Genomic DNA, 22,982 nt, shown 5'->3' on the forward strand with positions numbered 1-22,982 from the left:
CAGGCCAGTGAGACTCTCAAAAAAAAAAAAGCTCCTCTCTAGGGTTATCTTGCTGTATTAATTTTTCCATCTCCTGACCATTTCCATATCACATTTCCTCTAGTACACATCCCTGCTCAGCGCTTCCTGACCAGGGATTGCAGTTCTAGGTTTTGATGGTCCCTGAGCCCATTGGTTACTTTGCTTCAGAGTCAGACAGCTTTCTACCTTGCTGAGGTTGCTGCTTCTGCCATAACCTGCCCCAACTATGGGCTTGTTTCTCTTCTTCCAACCCAGCTGTCTTTCTACTGACCCACCCCTACTACAAGTTGAAAACCTGGTGGCTGCCATGAAATGTGATGGTATAGGCCTGTAAAACCAGCATGTGGGAGCTGAGGTAGGAGGATCTGGAGTTCCAGGCTAGCCTGGACTGTAGGAGAAACCCTGTCTCAAAAAACAAAACAAAACAAAACCCAAAACCACACATGAAGTTAATAAAGCATAAAATAGATGTAATTGTTGACATGACAGAAGGAGTCTTTCTTGTAAACTAGGTTCATCACTGGAGTCTGTGAAAGTGGCACCCTGAGCATGGCAAGTCATTTTTTACACAATAAACTACTCCATAAAAATGGAGGACAAGCCGGGCACCAGTGGCTCATGCCTATAATCCTAGCCACTCAGGAGGTAGAGATCAGGAGGATCGAGGTTCAAAGCCAGCACAGGCAAATAGTTCTTGAGACCCTATTTGGAAAAAACCCAACATAAAAAAAGAGCTGGTGGAATGGCTCAAGGTGTAGACCTTGAGTTTAAACCCCAGTACCACAAAAAAAAAAAAAAAAAAAAAGGACAAACCAGTGAGTATTTCCAATTAAGCCTCCAACACAATAGCTGCTGGTTCTGGTGTAGAATCCAGTTTTGGTTGGATGTAAGTGAACAGAGCATTAGGGTGATTCACAGGTCTGCTCACATTCCAGGATTGCATCAAGTGTAGAAGGTGAAGTTCATTTCCCTTAGCAGAGGCTCACCATGGCTCTTCGTTCCCAAAATGTGTGTGTGTGTGTGTGTGTGTGTGTGTGTGTGCGCGCGCGTGCATATGTATAGAATCCCAGCCATCTAGTGGAGCAAGGATTGAGTTTTCTTGCTGCTCAGTGGATAGAATATTCTGATGAGGTCATATGATAAACTGAGACAGGTGGGAGATTCTGGTAAACTAAGCTGACTTGGTGGCAGTGGGGATTTATCAACCAGTAGGAATGGGGAACCAACAGTCTGAGGTTAGTTCCTTGGTGTCTGTGTGACCATGAGCAAGTCACTTGGCCTCTAATCTGTGACATAGAAAGGAGCGAGTCACAGAGGCTATGATATTATGGTGAGGCTTCTCTTGAGAGTGTCCCCAGTATGTCATCTCCTGTTCCAAGTCTGCTTGAGGGTACAGGAGCTTCAGGTTCTGTCTGGGGAACTGTGAGGGCCCAGAGAGTCTCCCTCTGTTACCCCTGCCCAAAGAAACCAGGGCTTAAGAGGGAACCATGCCTCCACTGGCGCTGCAACTAAAATCTGTGCTCTGGTAATGACCAGAGCTAGGGAAGTGGGGATGGGGGTCTCTCTAGTGCAGAACTGCCTGGGAATCTAGCAGTCCAGAATTCCTGGACTTAGGAATTCCCTGGGCACTAAAGAAAAAGTATAAACCAGGCACCTGTAGCTCACATGTGTAATCCTAGCTACTTGGGAGGCTGAGATGGGGTGGGTCATGGTTCAAGGCCAGTTGGGAAAATAGTTCACAAGACCCCATCTCCAAAATAACCAGAGTGGAGGTACGGTTCAAGCAGTAGAGTGTCTGCTAGTTCCACCAAAAAAAAAAAAAAAAAAAAAAAAAAAGAAGAAGGAAAAGGAAAACAGTAGAAGGGCTGAAGGGCTGGCAGTTTTGTCCAAGTGTCAGAGCACCTGCCTAGTGAGCACAAGGCCATGAGTTCAAAAGTAAACAGTGTAGACGCAGTTGGGAGCTTTGCAACCCAGACAGGACTGGGAACGGGCCCAGGACAAGAAGCTTGAAGAGGGTCCTCAGAAGTCCTATTGCTAGAGATTATATCCTCAGCAACCAGGGATTCTGGGTGCTGTGTGGGCCTGCCCCTCCACACCAGCACAAATCACCTCTTCTCTCCTTTTTATTTTTTTCCTGTCACCTCCCCTTCAGGGGACGATATACCCAGTCCTTGCCTTTCCCCTCAGCAGTGCTGGATCCAGAGGCCAAGGGGTAACAGTGGGTCAAGGCCTCCACCTCCCGGGTCAGTTCCTGAAGCCGCCTCCTCACATCCCGGGCATCATAAGCTATTCGGCCTGAGGAGCAGCGCTGGGTGACTTCAGGGACAATTGCGGGGCCCAGGAAGGGTGGTGGGGCAGGCTGGGACTCTGATTCCTCTGTCTCAGCACCTGCCCGCATCCCCACCCCATTATTCTTCTGGCTCAGAGCCTCTGGGCTGGGAGGTGGGGGGTTCACGGTATATACATAGGCCTCAAGGCCCAGATCCGACCGGATATCTGTTTTGAGGGGCCTTCCCTCCACTGTTGGCTGGAAGCGGATGGTTTGGGGAGGTGGCTCCAGAGCATCCTGAGCCCAGGATTCCCAGATCTCCTGGGCGGGTTGGAAGCCTTCCCAAGCCTTGGGGCCATCCCACTGGTGAGAGCAGATCTCTGGCTGTTTTGGGGGCTTCTCATCATCACTGTCAGGGTCCCAAGCTACTGGATGGTGGGGATGGCGTGATGGAGAGGTTCGATGGTGCCGATGCCGACGAGTGGGTGGGGGTGTCACGGTCATCTTCACAGGGTCCACGGTGCATCGAAGATGGACTGAAGGGTAGTTCTGCTTCCTCAAGGAATGGGTCTGCTTCCCAGGTGAGGATAACTTAGCTGTTTCTGTGGATGGGGAGAAGTGAGACTGGTCGAAAGACCAGTTTATACAGGGAGGGGAAGCAGGGCACCACTATAGTATATGAGAGGGGAAAGTGGCAAGGGGCAGCTTACAGTGGAGGCAGAGGGGGGGATTGGGGCAGGGCTAGATTGCTTGGTTTCTGCCCCACCTATGCCCTAATCTCCTAATCCCCAGTCCTGCTTACCTTTTTCACAAATGATATGGAATATTCTGTGTAAGACGACACGAAGCCGGCTCCAGAGCTAGGGGTGGTAAGACATGGTGATCCTAGGCAGATCCTTGCTGCCAGGCCCGCACCCCAGCCATCCCACCAGCACCCTCCCACCTAGCCTTGCCCTGACCAGGGTCACCACATTGATGCCAATGTTAACACAGATGATGAGACCCAATAGCAACAGGATGGAGTTGCCCATATCCTGGCAGTTGTTGGTGTTGGGGTTTTGGTATGAGGCCCACCCAGGCCGTGGCCTCTCAGCCATGGCCATGGCGGTCCCTAGGGCCACCAGGGCCCTTAGGCCCCCAGCCCACTGTGCCCACAGTGTCCACTGGCTTGCCTATCTGACCCAGAGGGCCCTGAGGGTGAGCGGGTCACAATGATGCTGGGGCTTTTCCCTCACAATGTGAGGCTACTCTCAAAGACCTGGGCCCAGCCAGGATTGACTTCCAGCCTGAGCCCAGGCCTCAGCAGGGCCAGACCCTCCATCTTGCATGCCTCTTTTGCATTCAGCATCCTGGACCAGTCCACTAGCCCTTTGGCCTGTTTGCCGTTGGTCCCCACCAGTCCCCACCCTTCCTGGAACTACACCAGTCTCTGCACAGACCCAGGTTCTGAGTTTTTGGGACTGGAGGTGTGGCTCAAGTGGTGGAGAGCCTGCTTTGTTAATGCAAAGCTTTGAGTTCAAACCCCAGTCCCACCAAAAACAAACAACAAAACTGAATTTTTGGGTTTTTTGAGACAGTCTCACTATGTAGCCCAGGCTGGCCTAAAACTCATGATCTTCCTGCCTCAGCCTCCTGAGTGCTGGAATTACAAACACGTGTGGCCATCCAGGACCCTGATCTTAATTTACCAATCTCATTACCATGGAAACTTAGCACCAGCACCCACTCCCCCCTCATCTCAGGCCTATTCACTGAAAAAGGGCTATAGCCCACCCTCCGACCTTCTCACATAACAGCAGACACACCAACAGTTAAACTTTTGTATTTACAATATTCTCTTCATCTTTTGCCAGGTTTAAAAATGTATACAGAGCCGCAAAGGGTTGGGTTGGAGACATGGGATCATCAGGGAATTGTTCTGGAGGGGCTGGGCATTGGAGTCCGTGGCTGTATCTTGGGGTCCCCCAGCCCCCTCCCATGCCCCAGTTCTGGGGTTATCTGCCTACAGGGCTCAGGGCCCAAGTAGCTAGCATTTGGAGGGCATGGCTGTTCCAAGAAGAGCTAGACCAGGCAGGGGGAAACGGCCAGGAAAAAACTACATTTTCATGGGTGGAGGTGGGAGAAGGGACAGTCAAAAGGCAAAGTTCTGGGGCTCAAGACCAAGGTTTCTGGACCTGGGTGTCAGTGGAAGACAGCACCCCACCCCTACTAGTTTGGCACTAGTATCTCACAGAAAGCCACACAGCACATGAGGATTCATTTGTTCCTCCACCACTGATATCCCTTAAAACCCTTCCTGACACTCTTTTCCCCAGAGGCCCAAGCCCAAGGACCACTGGACAACTGTCTCCACATTTCTTTTCAAAATCTTCCTGGTGGTGCCTGCCCCAGCCCTGTCTCCCACAGCCCCCTCCATCTGTTCTTCAGTGCAGCTGACCTCATTCTCCACGAAACCTTTCTCCTTGGTCCCTCCCCCAGCTCCCTCCACTGCTCCTTTCCTTTGGCCCTAGCAGCCAGGAAGGGTAGGCAGGTCAAAGAAGATGAGGAGAGTAGGCTGATCTGACCCCGCAAGGGTCAGCTTCAAAGCAGGAGACAGGGATGGAGAATGGGGAAATGAGGCAGAGAGGGATGACACAGGGACAAAACACAGGCAGGGGTCCCCTTAGCTTCCATATCCCTCTGTCCTATATTCCACCTGCCCTGGCCTAGGACTGGGGGATCCTTGGCACATTTTGAAGGTCTTCCCTCCCCGAAACCCATCTACCCAGTTTGGCACGGATGAGCAATGATCTGAGGACTGAGGGAAAGGCTCAGGCCCCGTGAGGGCTTTGGTCAAACATGCATGGCCTCTCTGGGTGGCACATGCCATGCCCCTCTTCCTCCCATCCCACCCCATCCCATCCCCCAACTCAGCATCTCAGGGTTTGTACATCCCCTTCAGCTTCTCAACTTGAAGCCTTATTCCCACCTGCTGTGTGAAGAGGAACTGAGTGCTGGCCCTGAGGCATGGGGGATGCAGGGAGGTGCTGGGGAGAGAGGGACCCTCTGCCTGGGAAACACACATCCACATGCAAGAACATGTTTCCACTGAGTGAAATGTGTCCTGGACAGTGGGAAATAAGTTTCCAGGCAGCACCAGGATGCACAGATCTCCCTTCCCCCTGGCAGGAAATCTGTGTCTGTCTTCTGGAAGGCGAGGGCCTTCCTGGGAGAACGTGCTTCATCTGTTCTGTGCCATGGGGGAGAAACATGCTTTGCAGGGCCAGGGAGCAGAGGGGAGGCAGGGGGCCTATGATTTCCTTGCTGCTCCCCAGATAGCACTGCGTGTTGTCTGGTGGTCAAGGGTCACTCTATGTGAACACATCACTTCCAGGGTCTCCAGGGGAGTGGGAGAGGGAGGAAGGGGGTGGGGAGAAGGTATGAGGGAACAGGATTCTGGGGTACAAATCCCCACAGAAATTCTTTGAAGGGGCCAACATGTGTCCAGGGCGGCAAAAAAAACCTCACCCTGCACATGGGAAAACACCCCCTCATGAGGAAAGCACGCCTCCACGTGGGAAAAGACTTCCACATTTCCACACACCGAAGACTGGTGTCCCAATGGAGGGCAAAAAACACCCCCCAGGTGTTCAAAGGCCCAGGTCCAGAGAAGAGAATGGGTCTCTCTGTATGGGAAAAACACGCATCCCAGTGAGGAATCCCATGTCCACCTTAATGCTGCTCGATGCCATGTGACAACTCCACAGGAGAAAAGCCTGTTGCCAAGTCCTCCTCCCTGCCTTTGGAGTGGCCCGGGCTGGGGAGGGCTGGGGAGGAGGACCTCCCCTAGCGGCCCCCTATACCCGAGTGGTGGAGTGGGGATGGGGTAGCGTGTTGTTGTGGCTAGTAGCGGCAGGGGGAGGTGGGGGGAAGGGCCCAAAGGGATGGAGAGAAGGGGGCGGCGGTGGTGGTGGTGGCCCCAGGCCACTGGGCAGCAGGGTTAGGGCTCCGGGGGCCAAGAGAGGCACATCGTCCGGTGCCCGGCGCAGGGCCAGGGTGTAGTCGGGTGGGCAGGCAGGGCGCAGTGCTTCAGCAGGGTCCGCCCCAACGCCGCCACCCCGCTTTAACTGCAGTGACACCAGCTCCTCCTCTGGGGGCAGCTCACGGCCAGCTGCAGGGAGCAGGGGGCCCCCACCAGGCACACCTGAGCCTGAGCCTCCAGGCGGGCTAAGCCGCCTGCATCGCAGCTCCTGCCTCCGGTCTCGCTTGTAGTAGAGGGCAGCAAAGGCAAGGATGTTGAGGAAGAGGAGGGAGGCACCCACAGCCACAGTGACGCTTAGCTCCGTGGAGTAGTCCCGCGAGTCCCCAGGGAAGCGGTCATAGGCTCTTGGGCCTGGCTCAGGCTCAGGCTCAGGTGGCAGGGTGACGGGTGGTGGGGGCCGGCGTGTGCCTGGGGCTCCAGGAGGTGGGCGAGGTGGCCAGCGAGTGGCATAGGGAGGCAGGCGTGTGGTGGTAGTGAAGAGCTCAGTGTGCAGGTTGTGTAGGTGGGGCACAAGCTCCAGCCAGAAGGCCACCTTGTTGGCACGGTAGTTGTCACGCACTCGTGGCTTCAAGCCTATGTGCAGGTACTGCTTCTCCTTGCTGTTGAACTTGCTCCATACTACCTCCTCAAAGCGGTTGGGCTTGGTGTGGATGAACTTGGTGTCCTGTGGCACTGGCTGGTTGGGATCACTGTGGACATAGAACAGCAAGGAAAGGAAGAGTGAGGGCGAGGCTCCAAAGGAGGGTGAGGTAGCAGAGGGGAGGGAGAGGACAGAGATTGAAAGAGATGAGGAAAGAGCAAGAAAAGCCAAGAGAAAAAGTCATGGGGGCAGAGAGACAGACATGGATAGGAAGGGACAAAGAAACTGCCAGAGACAGAGCCAGAGAGGTAAAAAGAGATGAAGACAGATTACCAGAGACAGCCAGAGATGAGGACAGAGGGACAGAGATAGATAAAGAGATATCTAGCCAGGCACTGGTGGCTCATGCCTGTAATCCTAGCTACTCAGGAAGCAGAGATCAGGAGGATTGTGGATTGAAGTCAGCCTGGGCAAATAGTCTGCGAGACCCTATCTCGAAAAAACCCTTCACAAAAAAGGGCTGGTGGAGTGGTGGACAGCCAGGGCAAAAGCAGTCAGAGCCAGAGATGGCAAAAAGTAAACAGATCAAAGAGGAAAAGAGAGAGATATCAATAGACTTCAGAAGAGAGGCAGAGCCACAAAGACAGACACAAACCCTTACATACTTAAGACACAGACCAGAGCTGTCAGAAAGGGGCAGAGCACTTGCAGGGGGTGGGGGGTGGGGGGTGGGGGCTGTGGAGGGGATGGTGGTAGGAGACAAGGGAGAAAGGAGACAAGCTAAAGTCACAGAAGGAGCCCACCAGAAAGGACAGGGGTCTAACTCTGCTGAATCTCCCCAACCCTCAGTGCCTAGTACAGAGAAGGTGTTCAGCAGTGTCTGAGTTGTTCTCACTACAGCCAGGGAAGGCAAGAACCAGTGTCTTCTGGAGGAATGATGGCTGTGTGAAGGAAGGTGGGGGAGAGAGGGCCAGTAGAAGATGGAGAGGGTGCCTCAGTTTGCAGGGATGTCCCACCCGGCCCCACCAGTCCCTCTGGCCCTCACCCAGTCTTGGCGAAGTTCGTCCAGTAGGTCATGACCACTGCGCTTAGCATGACATCATTCTTGGAGAAGTTGCAGGGGAAGAGGTCAGTGGCGCCCACCATAGGCACACCAAATACATAGGGCAGTTCATCCCCATGCGCTGCATCTGCCCACTCTGGCCGGCCCTCGGCCTGGCAGTGGTGGTAGAAGGTGTAAAAGTAGACAGGGGACTGGTAGTCAGCATGCAGCTTGGCGGTGGCCACAGCTGGGGCCACCCACTGGTGGTCAGTAAAGAGCGCCAGAAGGGTCTTCCGCCGCATCTCGCCATTGTCCCGGTCAGCCCAGTCTGTATACATGAACTTGATGGTCTCCCGCAGCACATCCTTGCCCTCTGGGTAGCCATATAAGTTGTCCACAAAGTTGGAAACAGTGAAGTCGAAGGCGCTGGCAGACACACCATCCTCACTCTCCGCAGAGTCCTCCACGAACTTGAGGCCCTCTCCTTGGTTGACACCAATGAGCATGTCATAGTTGAGGAATTCTCCCTGCTGCATGAGGATCTCAGGATCATCAGGGACCACATCGCCGTCCACCACGGGCCCGAAGGCGATGTGGTAGCTGGGGAGAAGGGGCAGCATGTTGTCACCTCTGCTTGTGGGCCTCTTCTGGGCCCATGGCCCACTAAGCCCAACATGCAGGTGCCTCCTGCTGCCCAGAAGACCTTTCTCCCCTACATGAAGAGCTCCCACAATCCTTCAGGGAATATGGCCTCTCTGAAAGTCTTCCTGAAGCCTTTCATGACACCCTGTGTTCGCTTGCTCTATTTGGTCATCTGCACTGAGGGAAGGCTGCTAAGAGAAAGCCACTAGAGGGGCCTGAAGCCCACCTCTCCTTGCCCAGTGGAGTACACACAGGCCAGTAACGTCCTGGACCCAGCCCTCTGCCACCCCCATACCGGGCGGGCTGCACATCCTGGTCCACCAGCTCCCGGGAAGGCTTCCTGCGTAGACACTCCACGGCTTCGGCGCTGTCCTCCCGGTCACAGCCCACCTTGGCTGCCAGAAGCCGCGTGTACTTGAGCGGCTGGTAGTTGACAGACCAGCTGGAAATGGCAGTGCCACTCTGGGCAATGGCCTTCTGGAACAGCCCTGGTGGAAAGGCAGATTTCAGGCTAAGCTGAGAGTATCAGCCAGTGGGAAAAGGGAAACTTAGTAGGATCAGGGCTGGGGGGAAATTAAGACAAGTTGGGGAGGCTGCTGGTACCTTCTGAATGGTGGGAGAGGATCAGCAGGTTGACACAGGAAGCCCCTGCCCCGGATCCAAAGATGGTGATTCGCTCGGGGTCACCCCCAAAGTGGGCAATGTTCTCCCTGAGCCAGCGCAGGGCCTGGATCTGATCCAGGAGCCCATAGTTGCCTTTTGCAGCCTGGTCCCCAGTACTGAGAAAACCTGTAGGGAGAAGAAGGGGAGGTGTCACAGCATCCTTGCCCGCTTTTTGGGCAGTTTAGTCCAGTCTAGAAACCATTCTGCTGGGTTTAGAGTAACTCGGCCCACCAGGTCTGTCTCCCAGATCCCACCCCCCAAAGTTGGCTGCCCACCCTCACCGAGCACCCCAAGACGGTAGTTGAGCGTGGCTACGATGACGTTGCCATAGGCGGCCAGGACTGAGCCATCAAACATGTTCCCGGTGCCCTCCATGTAGGAACCGCCATGTAGAAACAGCATCACAGGCTTCTTCCCGGAGTCCCGGATATCTGCGTGGGGAGAGGGTGGCAGGTGGGCCAGGAGATTGGGGATAATGACACAGTCAGACCAGAAGCAGCACCATAGAGCTCCCAGGCCTGCTGAGGATTAGACTGGAGCTCAGGGAATTTGTCACTCCCATCCCTGGGGGGCAAGACCGGATTCCCCCTCCTCCCTCCCCAGCTAGCCTGGAGGAAGGTCCCTCCTCACCCCAGACCAGCATGTCTTCAACCACCTCACCAAATGCCAGGCAGACCTCCCAAGCAGCCCCACAGAGACCAGGGTGGGAAGTAACCCTCTTCAGGGCATCTGCTAGAGCCAGGGACCCCTCCACACACACAGGAAACCTCTCTCCTGCTCGTGGGAAGAGCACCCTGAGGCTGGAGCTAGGGCTGGAGGTGGTGGGAGGGTCCTGGCGTATTCTCAGACTCAGGCTTGGGCCTTGGCTCCACATGGCACCCTAGTCTGTGGGTGAAGGGTGCCAGGCCCTAGGGTCCCTGGGGCTTGGTCTCTTCCCCGCCCTAATTCCTTTCTAGGTCACCTCCCCAGTTTCCATGGCAACCCCCAGCCTAATTCCTGTGGCAGGAGGAGGCAAGGTGGGAAAAAGCCTACCTAATGAATAGGGTGCAGCTCTGAGTCTTGGACTGGCCTGAGCTCTGGTTCCTGCACTGGACCCCTCTTGCCACACCCCAAAAAGATCCTTTAATAACTGCCATATACAGTAGGCCCTTGAGACTCTGGACCTGACTGATGGATGATAAATTCCCAAAGAGGTTCGGAGTCTGAGAGGCTTGCCAGGGTCTCTAAGGCTACTGTCCCCTTCAATGGTGCTCCCCCATGATTCAGTCACAGTGCCACGGCTGGAGTCACCTGGCCTTTTCCTGACATCTGTCACTTGCCCAGATGCTCAGAAACAAGAACCAGGCTGAGCCCCCACAGCTGGTTCTCAGTACCTTGGCCACCTCCCTCATCCTGTTAGAAACTGTCTTCTGCCAGAAGGTCACAAGGACATGCTCTTTGACACTGCCCTGCCAGCTTCCAGCCTCCTGATTCTTAGGCCTTCTCTGTAGCCTCCTGACTTTCTTCAGCCAGAGCTCCCAAGTGGGTAGCTTCCTCACTGTCCTTCGCAAATCTTGTTCTTCCCTTCATTCCTGACTTTGCAGCAGTTTCAGGCCGGACTTTCCTTCCCTCCAAGGCCCTGTGCTAAATGTCTTTGGTTTCTCTCCCACCCTCCCCCCACCCCTCTCCCAGTGTGTGGGGAGGGGAGTCAGAAAGGGAAGGTAGCAGGAATGGGGCTGGGGCAACAAGAATTCAAAACCAACAACAAAAACAGGATCAAGAAAGAAGAAAGAAAGAAAGAAAAAACAACAACCAAAAAGCAAGAAGCTCTCGGGGCAGATTCAACAAGAAAAGAAAAAACAAAAAGCTCCATTTTGGAAAAAAAGAAAAAAAAGAAAAAAATTCTTTGCATTTTTTTTTTTTTCAAAATTTTGTGGTGAAACTTCAAGATATTGGGCCCTGTTTTCAAAAATTTCCAAATTACTTGATTTAATTCGAATGTTTGCATTTTCTGTGTTGACAGGCTTTTGGAAATTGTAACAGGTTTCTGATGTTTCAATTGTGTCATCAATTTGCCAGCTTTGAACTTTTTTTCAAATATGGTTTTGCTCCAAATTAAAAATTTCTTTTTTCAAATGATACATTTCATGTTTCAAAACAGTCCAAATTTCTTTCAGACGCTAAACATTTTATCCAATTCTTTGGGGTTTTTTTCTGACAGTCCAATTTCTTTTCTTTGTTTTTACTTATTTTCACAATGGTTAACTTTTCTTGTAGGTTATCTAGTGGGTCCAACATTGTTCAAATTTTGTTTGAAGTTTTCATAATTCTTTTTTCCAATTATTAACAATTTTTCTTTTCTTTTCTTTTTCGATTTTTAGTTGGGAGAACGAATGAGGGGCCTTGAGGGCTTTGGGGCATTTAGTTAGGGGCAGGGCCATGAACTCCTCTTATAAGCAATCACATGCAGCAGCGGGATTTTTAAATCTACCTGTGTCTGGCGGATTGAGCGTCGCCTCGTCACGTTTTTTTGTGAGCGGACCTAAGACCGGGAACACAAAACAGAGAAAAAAGGACAATTTTGTGGGGAAAGATGGGGGTCAGGGGAGGTGGTGGATGGGGAGGGGAGGAGAGAAAGCAGAAAAGGGGAGGGTGGGGAGAGGCAGAAAAAATAAGCCAAAAAAAGCAAAATTTGTTTGCAAGAAAAAGAAACCAAGAAAAGAGAAAAACGCTTCTACAACCCAATTTTGTTCCCCTCCCCGGAAAAAGTCATGCCCCAAAGAAAAGGCGGGTTTTGGGGGATGGGGTGCCTGAGTGGGCTGAGGCCTGTCTTAAGACATATTGACTTGGCTGGAAAGGATTTGGCTTGTTGGTGTGTTTGCTAGTTGCTGGAAATGAAACATGTTAGAGGTGGGGTGGGGGAGGGGGAGGGGAAGCCCCTGGGAGACCAAGGCTGGCTTGCCACCTAGGCCACCTCTCAGGAATGCCTCCTTCAGAGCCAGCCAAGTGTTGCCTGCTGCCCCACCCAGGTTGTAGAGGGAGGCTGTGCAGAAAGGACTGTTTCTCTCTGGACCAATCTGGAAGGCAGAGGATAGGATGGGGCTGGGGGCAACCCCAGAAGCCCTCTGCTCCCCATTGAAGGGCTATGGGTAGGTCAGCTAGGGCTGTCCACCTACCCACCTACCAGCCTTACCCACCAATATTTCTCTTTCATCCATACTCACAGGCCTGGCTTCTCACCCCAGCTCCCCAATGTGGGCAAAGCAGGGAAAGGGGTCATCAGGTCTTGCCCTCCACTCCAATTCATACCTCCATATTCCCGCCAACCTCATCCCTTACCCAGGATTCATCTCCTTCCCCCAAAAATTGTGATTTTCCCACCAGCGCCGTCCCCAGCTCCATTGCCAAAGAGTCCTCCTCCCCTCTTGGGAGTCTGCAAATAGGGAACAGGAAATACAGTGCCCTGGGCCAGTCTGACATGTAAGGTACAGTACAGACTGGCAGGCACAAAGTGTTCCCAGTATCAGTGAAAGGCTCCAGACTGGGCCCGGGCTTCTTTCAGATCAGAGGAGAACTAGAACTCAGAGACCTCAAGGAGTTCTCAGACTGACTGGTTTTTCTTCAATGGCTGGAGGAGGGATGGGTCAGCAAGGCCCAGGACAGCTCTGGAAGACTTCTCCTAACTGGCAATGATGGCCCCATAGGGACCACTTGGGAACAGGCCTTCCTTTTGAGAAGGTCTGATGGGGATGAAGTCAGCAGGGTATGCAAGCTTGTGAGAAATGGAAGAGTGTGTGAGTATGTGTGTGTGTGTGTGTGTGTGTGTGTGTGTGCATGCGCCCCTGAGTCAACCTCTTCCTACTAGAACTAGTGTGAAGGTTCCGTGAGATCACCTGAATGTGTCAGACCCCAATGGTCTGACACAATGGTTAAAAGTACAGAAAGTGTGGGGGTAGGGGACAGACAATTTGTGTGGAGGTGTTGAAGTGGAAAGTTCAGTGGTAAGAAGAACTGGGTGTTTCAGCCCCCAGGACAAGGACATAGGGTAGATGGCCTATGTGAATAAATGGAGTGTCCAAGAGTGCAGTTGAGATGAGATAGAGTCTCTGTGGAGGTACTGAGGTGAGGGACTCGCAGGTAGGAGGGCACTGGAATAGGTGGTCTATGAGGGATGTGAGTAGATGGCACTCTTGTGGAGGGTGTTGACAAACTGGAGAGGATGTGTGGAGTGTGCTGGGATAAATGGTCTAAGGAGATTAGAGTGTTTAGAATTTGGATGGGATTAGAGTAGATGATGTTTCCATGCACTGTGTGTACAAGTTGTCAGGAGATGTGATTTACACAAGGAGATGGAAGTTAAGGTGCCTGGCTGGAATGAGGGGCATAGGATGCGCAGTCTATATGGGAGGTATAAGGAATGGATGTAGGCGGGTTGAGGGTCATGAGTCATTCTGTGATCAGCATAGAGGATTCTGGGTGCAAAATGCTGGAGTACTTGATCTGTCAATAGGGTGTGCTGTCACCACCTGAGGTACCTTTGGTGCAAATGATCTCCAGGTAGGCGCCAGGGTAAACAAAGTGTGAGAAGTGGTGAGGGTGTTGGGTACTGTGGTGAGTGGCCTGCTGGAGTACACAGTCCATGAGCAGGATTCTGGAAGTTAAAAGCACATGATCAATATCCAGGGATTCTGCGGAATTTGGGCCTGTGCTGAGTGATGGAGTACCCTTTCAGGGGCATATTGGGCATATTTAATCTTGAGATGGTGGGAACTGTGACTTGTGGGTATGGGAGCACATGGTTGGTGTACAGGTTGGCTGGGAACACGATCTGTGTTGAGTAGTTGAGACTCATTCCATTGTAAGACTAGAGTATATAATGTGGGAGTGTTGGGGTACATTAGGGGTTCCTGGGTACCAAGCCTGTATGTAGGGTTGTTGGAAACATGGACTGGGGTGAGGATGCAGCAGTGGACTGGCTCTGTGGAGGTGTTGGCATGTTTTGGAGTGGTGAGATGGTGAGTCAGAAGAGTAATGTGGAGGCTGTTGGTGAGTATGGTTTTTTGGGTGGCTGGAATCTGTTGTAGATAGCTGGAAGGTGTTCCGGTTAATCTTGGTGTATGGAAGGCTGGTGTATGGAAGCCTGTGCTGGGGCTATGGAGCAATCCTGTAGTGGGCCAGGAGTTCATTAATAAGAAGAGCAGCTTAGAGTCCCAGGGAGGATGTTCTTCTGATGGGGAAGGGTTGACTGTGCTGCTGTGCTGTGGGTAGAGAGGCCCTTGGCAAGAAGCTTCCCTGATTTTCAGGGATGTATAGGATTTCTGAATTGGTGATAAAAATCCTCAGAAGAGGATGAGTACCAAGGTACTGAGCTCAGGTGAAGGGCTCTGGGGGCCACATGGAAGTCGGCCCAGGTTGGCCTGGGGGCAGAGAGCCTAATCCTTAAGCTGTGGACATAGCTAAAGTCCAGGCCCACAGGCAGGAGGTGGGACAAAGCTGGAGCATCTGTGCAGGTGATGGAGTCATCACCTCAACACCCAGTGGTCAAAGAAATTAAGCGGCTGACTGTGTACCTCTTTGAAAAAAGGGCGGATGAGTCTAGCCTAGTGCTCCTGGCACAACCGGCAGGTACCCCTTACCGTCCTCAGAGTATATGTAGATGCTGAAGGGACATACTGCCCCTCACTTCCCCCACCGAGGCCCAGATCAGGGACCAGGTCCAGCGCCTGAGGGTCTGCGTGTGCGTTTGTGGGCTTCGTCCACAGAGTACCCAGCCTTGTGCCAGCGCCCTTACCGTCCTCGGTGGGCACGTAGAGGTTGAGGTACAGGCAGTCCTCGCTCTGGTTCTGCACGTAGGTGGCGGCTGCCTCCAAGTTGTCGGTGAACCATACAGGCAGCATGATGGCCGGGAGGGCCCCGTGCAGGTTCTGCGGGCAGGCGGGCGGCAGGGTGGTGGCGTTGCGCACGCCGGGCCACGAGGCGGGTGCCTCAGGCGGCTGGAAGCGGCGGGCGCCCAGGGGCGGTGTGGCGTAGGGCACGCCCAAGAACTGCACGACTGGGCCCAGGATCTCGTTGTTGAGCTCGCGCCGCACACCGCGCACTCGCCCGTAGGCTGTGTTCACCACTGGGAAGCGCTCCTCTCCTAGGCTGCCGAGGCCCTGGCCTGGGCTGCCCGGGGAGCCTCCTCCAGGACCCCCTCCCCCCCGTTGAGCCCCAGCCAGCCCCACCAGACACAGCGCCAGGAGCCACATGCTGATAGGGGGACCCCCCCTCCCTCCCCGGGACCCCCCCCCTCGGAGAGAGAGAGAAGGGGGGGGAGAGGGAGGGAGGCCCCCCTCGCCCCGGGAGGGAGGAGGGGGCGGGGGGGGGAAAGGAGGAGGAGGAGGGCGAGTTGGGACCTGGGTTAGACGGGACAGAGTAAGGGTCTGTTCCTCTCCATGGAGGGGGAATGGGGTGGGGAGGGGGAAGGAGGCGGGAGAAGGTGCAGGCAGGCCCGACCTGTGGCAGGGACAGGGCGTGCAAGATACAGACAGACAGACAGACAGAAAAATACAGAGAAGTGGAAGAAGGGAAGGGAAATTGGATGGGGCAGACAGAAAGGAGTGGGGAAACAGAAGAGACAAGTGGTTAGTGACTTGGCTTTCAAACCAAGTTGCTCCCCTTCTTCCACCCACAGGCCCCCTGGCAATTACCCCTACCCCCAGCTATCATCCTCCCTTTTGTCATCCTCCCTTTAACAGACACCCACGTTGAGGGTGGGGGTCAGGTGTGCAGGACAGAGTCAGAGAAGAGGGTGAGCTCCAGAAACCCAGTGTGCCCTCCCCTTTAAGTTTTTTATTCATTTTTGTGGTGCTGGGGGATTGAACCCAGGGCCTTGTTCATCCTAGCCTTTCCAGTCTCTTTATACCTCCCAAGTAGGATCTCCCCAGGGACTTAGGAGTCCCAGTCCCCACCTCCCTGGGAGGGAATGAGAGAGACAAGGAAGAAAAAAATAAAAATACCAAAATACCAAGTCATTAATTAGCAGGAAGTGGCAGGTTTGTTTATACGTGTTAATTACTTCTCAGCTGTAATTTCATGGTGCTGAACCCCCCACTCCAGGCCAGGCTGAAGCCTTTCTTTGGACTATACAAACCAGCACCTCCTCTCCCCTTCAGCATACCATTCCCTGAGGATTTATGCCACCTGGGACCCTTTTCTCCCCAGGTCCTTCCATTTCTTCCCTCAGAAGTTGGGGAGCCTAGAGGCAGGGGTGAGAGTAGGGAGGGGATGCTGGAGGGGCAAATGCGGGGACAGATGCGTGATCCTGCAGCCGGTTGCTCAGCGACAGGATGCTGCCCTGCAATGTTACCTCGGCAACGGGCTGCAGCTTTAACCCTGGAAGGGGGGGGGTCTGGAGGAAGAGGGGAAGGGGCTGGCTTGGTTGTAGGGTCCATTCAGGGCATGAGGGAGAAAAGAAGGCAGAGGCATGAGTCAGAATGCTAGAGTTCCATCAACCTTAGCATTGAAGAAGAAGTATATATGGTGAGGGAAAGGGGAGTCTGGGGGCATTGAGAACCCTAAAAGATCTGCCTCTTGCTCCCTTCTCTTGTTAGCTAATCAGAGCCTAGTCTAGCCTAGTGATCAGGCTTCTGGCTGGGGAGAACCAGTGCTGAGGTGGGTTTGGGGAGGCAGCAAATCAGCCTACAGACTCTTCCCCTCCCACTGTTTTGAACAGCCTTGAACCCCAGACACCTCTTCCTTGCAGGGCATTTTGACCTACGCCCTGGGGGCAAACCTCAGCTTACTTCTCAACCCATCCCATCCCATCCATTCACCCTCCCCTTCCCTTCTTCCAGTCCTCCCACTGTTGCTGCTTAGGGCAGCAGGGGTAGAAGGGAAGAGATCAGACAGAAGGGGCAGACACCCAGGTCATTTCAGCAACCCCCCCACACACCCCACCAAGCCGCCAGAGCTGTTTGCTGACGCGGGGTTTTCAGAGCCAGGCGCCAGTCCGCGGGTGGCTCTCTGCAGGTGTCAATTTATTCCAGAGATGAGGACACAGGAATCCTTACCACTCTCACCCAATCATGCCCTCCCCCTCTTCAGGTCCTCTTAAACTCCTGTTTGTTCCCACTACCTGGGTGGGGGCTTGGGGTTGACTCCCCCAGAATCTCCTCTTCCTATGCCGGGCTGGGCTCAGCACCATGGCCTTGTGTCCCCTCCCCCTTCCCACAACCTGGCCTGCCTGTCACCCCTTCTCCCTTAGGGTACTTTGGGCCCCTGGCCTCCTCCTCTCCAACCAGCTTTCTCTCCCTTCTTCCCTCCCACTGAGCAATCCCCCCCTCCTCTCCATAGCGCTCCCTGAGCATCTTTCCTTGGCTTCTTCCAGCTTGCTGTAGCTCTTGCTTAGATCTCTTGCTCCTCACTCTTTTTTCATTTCTCTCTTCTGCATCTCTCTCCTTGGTGTTTCTCATCTTTCTCTCTCCTCCAAATACCTTCCCCAATTCTCTCTCTCTCTCCCTGTCTCTCTCCTGTCTTTCCCTATCTCTGTCTTCCCCATTTTCTCTTTCCATCTCCGTCTGCCACATCTCGCTCCCCCTCCTTCTCCTTATCCCTCTGCCTTGCTTTCTCCATTCCAGCCCAGGCCCGACTCCCCAGTAAGGAGAGTTGAGGGATGGGGGCTTAGGCCGCAGCCCCCCCTCCTTCCCGCAGTGGGGAAAATGGTTTGGCCGGGAAGGGGAGAAGGAGGGGGAGGGGGAGATGGGAACACACGGGGTCTGTGGGCCCATTCAAAGGATCATTCATGGACTGGAGAGAGGCAGAGACAAAGAGACCAAGACGCAGAGACACAGAGAGAGCATCCCTAGGCGGAGACACGCAAACGGAGCAGGCAGGGGGAAACCAGGCGCAGGGAGGGAGATAGAGAGAGGGAGACCCCAGCGGACCGCCACGCAGCCCCTTCCACCCAGCCTGGCTTAGCTCCTACCTGGCTCAGCCCTGGGGCCGTGGTGCCTCCATCCAGGGCTCCGAGTAGGGGGCGGACGGGCTTCGAGAGGGGGGCGGCGGCCTCTGAGCCCCCGCGGCCCCGCAGGCCCAGCCCCCGCCCGCAGCGCCTCACCCGGCGGGGGAGGAGGATCGCCCCAGCCCCGGGGGGCGGGGCCGGGATCCAGTCGATCCCCGGGAAAAAAAGAGCTAGGGTATGAGGTCAGGGGGAGCCCAAGAACAGGGAACCCCGCAGTGGGGACGGCAGAGCAAGAAGGGGGCAACGGGACAGGACTGTATTGGAGATCCACTGGCTCCGTGGGCCGACTTCGAGGGACCAGAAGGCGGTCCAGGCGAAGGATCCTAAGGGATCGGGTGCTAGAGGAGGAGTCCACGGCAATCCCCAGGCGCTTGGGGACTCGGAGCGCAGGATCCGCGGTGTAGGGGCAAGGATCCAGCCGGAATCCTCCGAGAGGGGGAGGGATCTAGTCGATCCCGAGGGCGGGCGGGAGGGGGAGGTCCGGGGAATCAGAGGAGGGCGGGAGCAGAGTCCGGAGCCCCAAGAAAGAGGTCGGCGCGGCTCCTAGGAGGGAAGGCGGGGGTTGGGGGAGGCTTCGGGGGACGTTCAGCAGCCAGGAGGCCCGGACTCCTGGCTCCGCGCGCCAGGGCCCGCCCGCCCCGCGTCCATCCCAGCCAGAGAGTGATGATCCGCCGGCGGAGCAGCCGCAGCAGCCCCGCGCGTCACCGCGCGGCCGCCTCCCCCGCCCCCTGCCGAGAGAGCGGCGCACACCCCTCGCTCGCACCCGCCTGCCCGCCCGCCCTCCAGAGTGTGGGGGGATTGGAGACGGTGAAGGAGGGGAGTGGACAGACGGACGGATGGACGTAGCCTGCCAGGGCAGGGTGGAGACATTCCCCCGGATCTCCCACCCTCGCAGCTCTCGGGGTCTAGGGAGGGGGAGAAGAACTGAACTATGGTGGGCGGGGCATCATACAAGAAGGCGGAACCTTTGGGCATAGAGGAGGGACCATCTTGAAGTGGGAGGTGCTTAATAGCGGTGGGTGGGGCTTGGGTATCCGTGGGGCCGCCTCTTACTGGGAGTGGGTCTGGTTTGAAGTTGATTGGGAGGAGCCTGTGGGGAAAGGGGCGGAGTTCTGCGTGGGGACAGGGATCTTTGGAAATTAGCAGGAAGTCGGGGGGGTGGATCAAAAAGGCGATCAACTTGGAAAGTGGGCCAATCCGTGACGCAAATCCTCTAGTCCCGCCCTCGACCCCGCCCCCCCCACTGCTCCGCTCCTCTGCTCCTAATTGGTTCTGGTTTCTCCGCCCGCCAGACGTCTTCGCCACTCAGCAGCTGTTTTACAAAGGCACAAGTACGTGGATGAAGACCTGGGCGCTGAAGTGAGCACAGCTCTGATTGGGGATCTCGGGAAGCTTATTCGCATGGGCGATCAGAATTGGCTGGTTTCTTGGGCGGCCTGGGCGGTGTTCCTTCCGCGTGTGACCGCTTACAGCTATGGCCGGGCTAGGGTCTGCTTTTCGCCGCCTTGGTGCCTTGTCTGGAGCTGGGGCCTTGGCTTTGGCCTCCTACGGGGCGCACGGTCAGGGGACTGGGGACGTAACCAGGCTTTGCTGGGGGCGACCTTTGGGTTTGGTGCAAGGGCTGAGCCTATAGGAAATGCCCGGGCTGGCGTAGACTAGACAGCCGCGGAGACCTAAAACCTTATTAAGTCCTTAAGTGGATCCAGTTGCTTCACAGCACTACCTGATGTGTGTTTCCACCAATCGGAAGCTTCCTGAGGGGTGTCCTTTCTCTCCTGGGTTCCCCGGGATTGGGTACCCTAGGGACTGGGTACCCTAGGGACTGGCAGTAGATGTGATAACCTTTGCCTTTCCTCTCCACAGGCGCCCAGTTCCCGGATGCCTACGGAAAGGAGGTGAAGTAACTGTGCTGGGGCTCCCCGACTCCCTGGTTTACAGAAGCACAGTCTGGGAGCCCTGCAAGTGGGAAGTGGGAGCAAAGCCCGGGTCTCTAGAGTAGCAAGGACTGCAAGCCTGTGGCGGGGGTGCCTGAGGGAGCAGCAAGCTGAACTTCAAGGGTGGAGGTGGGGGAAACTGTTATCTCTGTGTCACACGGTATCCCATGCTCCTTCGTTGCTTAGGAAGAGTCTCCTCATGGCTCTCGTCTTTCTTTTTTTTTTAAACAGCTCTTTGACAAGACCAACAAACACCACTTCTTACACAGCCTGGCCCTGTTAGGGGTACCCCATTGCAGAAAGCCTCTCTGGGTAATCTGTGCCCCTGACTAACCCTGACTAAGCCCCCATATACCTTTCAGACAGCTCTGTTTTTACAGAGCTGTATTCTGTCTTGTGTCTCCTTTAGGCCGGGTTGCTGCTAGCCTCTGGAACCACCTTGTTCTGTACCAGCTTTTACTACCAAGCTCTGAGTGGAGATCCTAGCATCCAGACTTTGGGCCCAGTTGGAGGGAGCCTGCTAATCTTAGGCTGGCTTGCCTTGGCTCTTTGAGATCTTTTTTGTTTAGTTATGGGCTTTCTGGGTAATTTTTTAAGAGTTGGACCATTAAAAAAGAAAAACAAATAAAGAAATTTGGAGACTTCGTTTATCTAACATCTAGGAGAAGAAATGGTAGGGATTTAACCTTTGAACTCCTTTTTCCTAAGACTGGGCCTTGCTTCTGGGAATTCTGTTCTTTTCAAGTTAACGTGTTATGTTCTGAAGATGGCAGGCATCAGAATATTTGAAATGCTGCAGATTCCTGTAATCCCAGCACTCAGAAAGGCAGAGGCAGGAGGATTGTGAGTTTGAATCCAACCTGAGCTGCATAGTGAGACTGTCTCAAAGAAAAGAAATTGCAGATTCCTACAGAGATCCTCTATGGCACCTGGGAATCTGTGTTTTAATAAACTCATATAGTTCTGATATTCACTGGAATTTGAAGATTACTGCAGGGTAGCGGTTTTCAACTCTGTTGTTATTCTACAAGTTTGTTGCTTATGTATATACTCAGAAGTGAGGGTTAAGGCAAGGCAGGACAGGATTATCATTAGTTCCAAAATACTTTGGGGTTCAAGACAGAAACAGAACATCATGTGTTAGAGATCAGAAAATGCTTCACAGTGGTGGAGATGATCCTTAAAGGACCTCTGTTGTGGGGAGGTCACTCAGTGAACAGAGAACAAGGTAGGAAGGGGAAAGGATTTGGGAGCAAGTATGAGTCTTCACTATGGGCTAACTTTCTAAGCTAGGCAGGAAAGGAGAAAAAGTGGCAAGACAGGCTAGAGTAGCACAGCTTGGAGAGAACTGGAAGATATTTAGATGGACAGCATTTAGTAACTAATGTTGACTGTGTGACAGACATTCAAGGAGGTCGAACCATGAGCAAGACAGTGTCCTTTCCCTGATGGAGTTTCCCATCTAGTAATGGAAACTGATCTCAAACAGCTAAACACAAAAACATGATTGTGAGTTGCACTATGTGCTTGAAGGAAACAAATAGAACAACTGGATAGTGAAGGATACCTTTCTACCTTACACATACTTTCTTCTTTATTTCTTTTTTTTTTTTGCAGTAATGGGGTTTGAACTCAGGGTCATACTCCACCAGCACTTTTTTTGTGATGAGATAGATTCTCATGAACTATTTGCCTGGCTGGCTTCGAACCACAATCCTCCTGAGTTGCTAGGATTACAGGTGTGAGCCACCAGTACCTGGACTTTACTTCACTTTTTTGCAGTACTGGGGTTTGAACTCAAGGCCTCATGCTTGGTATGCCCGCACTCTACCACTTGAGGCACTCCACCAACCCTGTTTTATGTTAGGTATTTTCGAGATAGGGTCTTGGAAGTGTTTTCCTAGGTTGGCTTCAAATCGGAATCCCCCTGATCTCTGCTTCCTGTGTAGCTAGGGTTATAAGTGCCTGGCTTCCACACTCTCTTTCTTTCATTCTCTTCCTTCTTTCCTTCCTTCCTCCCTCCCTCTCTCTCTCTCTTCCTTCCTACCTTCCTTCCTTTGCCTACACCTTGAGTCACTCTGCCAGCGCATATTTGTGATGGGTTTTTTTGGAATAGGGTCTTACAAACTATTTGCCCAGGCTGGCTTAGATCAGAGATCCTCCTGAGTAGCTAGGATTACAGATGTGAGTCACCAGCACCTGACACACACACACTTTACACAGGAAGATGTCACCAAGAAGGTGCTTTGAAGCTGGACTGACCATGGCAAAATGGAGAAATGTAGCCTGACCAGTGACTCAGACCTATAATCCCAGCTCTCAAAAGACAGAGATCACTAGGCCCCAGTGACTCACGCCTGTAATCCTAGCTACTCAGGATGCAAAGATCAGGAAGATCACAGTTTGAAGCCAGCCCAGGCAAATCGTTCTTGAGACCCTACCGAAAATACCTAACACAAAAAAAGACTGGTGGAGTGGCTCAAGGTGTAGGCCCTGAGTTCAAGCCCCAGTGCCACAAAAAAAAAAAAAAAAAAAAGGTGGGGGGGTTAAGGTGTGGTGCAAGTGGTAGAATCCTTGCCTGGGCTCTTGAGTCCAAGCCCTAATACTGAAAAATGAAAAAAGAGAGAGAGAGAAGCATATTCTGGGGAGAATACCTGGCAAGATAGGCTGAAAAGAACAGCTCAAAATCCTTGAGGGAGTAGAAAATTTGGCAAATTGGAGAAAGATAAAACCAGTGTAGCTGTCATGTGGTGAACAAGGGGTATTGGATGGCTGGTGCAGGCCTTGTTGACAGTGGTAAGTTGCTTAAGCTTTTTTTTTTTTTTCAGTA

General features: G+C 53.6%; 3 protein-coding genes across 4 annotated transcripts; 1 reads left to right on the plus strand and 2 right to left on the minus strand.

Moving 5' to 3' along the window:
• Positions 1-2,158: 2,158 nt before the first annotated feature.
• Spem1 (spermatid maturation 1) lies at positions 2,159-3,630 on the minus strand. The gene is made up of 3 exons (XM_020151206.2): positions 3,250-3,630; positions 3,093-3,150; positions 2,159-2,892 (listed from the first exon to the last, which is right to left on the minus strand). Exons 1-3 carry the CDS (start codon positions 3,391-3,393, stop codon positions 2,159-2,161), a joined length of 936 nt encoding a protein of 311 aa, XP_020006795.2. The 5' UTR covers positions 3,394-3,630.
• Positions 3,631-4,096: 466 nt separating this feature from the next.
• Positions 4,097-15,504, minus strand: Nlgn2 (neuroligin 2). Of its 2 annotated transcripts, XM_020151199.2 has the most exons (7): positions 15,009-15,480; positions 11,709-11,759; positions 9,520-9,669; positions 9,179-9,364; positions 8,871-9,063; positions 7,937-8,533; positions 4,097-7,000 (listed from the first exon to the last, which is right to left on the minus strand). In XM_020151199.2, exons 1-7 carry the CDS (start codon positions 15,463-15,465, stop codon positions 6,127-6,129), a joined length of 2,508 nt encoding a protein of 835 aa, XP_020006788.1. In that variant the 5' UTR covers positions 15,466-15,480; the 3' UTR covers positions 4,097-6,126. The 2 variants fall into 2 exon arrangements, with proteins under 2 accessions (XP_020006788.1, XP_073903090.1); XM_074046989.1 differs by lacking the exon at positions 11,709-11,759 and having other exon boundaries at positions 15,009-15,504.
• A 4,114-nt stretch (positions 15,505-19,618) lies between these two features.
• Tmem256 (transmembrane protein 256) lies at positions 19,619-20,785 on the plus strand. Its single transcript, XM_020151270.2, has 4 exons — positions 19,619-19,777; positions 20,082-20,113; positions 20,384-20,464; positions 20,562-20,785. Exons 1-4 carry the CDS (start codon positions 19,693-19,695, stop codon positions 20,703-20,705), a joined length of 342 nt encoding a protein of 113 aa, XP_020006859.2. The 5' UTR covers positions 19,619-19,692; the 3' UTR covers positions 20,706-20,785.
• The last annotated feature ends 2,197 nt before the right edge of the window (positions 20,786-22,982 follow it).

The sequence above is a fragment of the Castor canadensis genome, chromosome 11 (genome assembly GCF_047511655.1).
Source record: "Castor canadensis chromosome 11, mCasCan1.hap1v2, whole genome shotgun sequence".
Lineage (NCBI taxonomy): Eukaryota > Metazoa > Chordata > Mammalia > Rodentia > Castoridae > Castor > Castor canadensis.

Excerpts from the sequence above, each read along its gene's own strand:
- Spem1 (XM_020151206.2), bottom strand. The coding sequence starts at position 3,393 with ATGGCCATGGCTGAGAGGCCACGGCCTGGGTGGGCCTCATACCAAAAC. Across the intron at positions 3,151-3,249 it reads GCATCAATGTGGTGACCCTG|CTCTGGAGCCGGCTTCGTGT; the intron begins GTCAGGGCAAGG and ends TACCACCCCTAG. Across the intron at positions 2,893-3,092 it reads CCATATCATTTGTGAAAAAG|AAACAGCTAAGTTATCCTCA; the intron begins GTAAGCAGGACT and ends CCCCATCCACAG.
- Nlgn2 (XM_020151199.2), bottom strand. The coding sequence starts at position 15,465 with ATGTGGCTCCTGGCGCTGTGTCTGGTGGGGCTGGCTGGGGCTCAACGG. Across the intron at positions 9,670-11,708 it reads GCTCAATCCGCCAGACACAG|ATATCCGGGACTCCGGGAAG; the intron begins GTAGATTTAAAA and ends CTCCCCACGCAG. Across the intron at positions 9,365-9,519 it reads CTACCGTCTTGGGGTGCTCG|GTTTTCTCAGTACTGGGGAC; the intron begins GTGAGGGTGGGC and ends TTCTCCCTACAG.
- Tmem256 (XM_020151270.2), top strand. The coding sequence starts at position 19,693 with ATGGCCGGGCTAGGGTCTGCTTTTCGCCGCCTTGGTGCCTTGTCTGGA. Across the intron at positions 19,778-20,081 it reads GGCCTCCTACGGGGCGCACG|GCGCCCAGTTCCCGGATGCC; the intron begins GTCAGGGGACTG and ends TCCTCTCCACAG. Across the intron at positions 20,465-20,561 it reads ATTGCAGAAAGCCTCTCTGG|GCCGGGTTGCTGCTAGCCTC; the intron begins GTAATCTGTGCC and ends TGTCTCCTTTAG.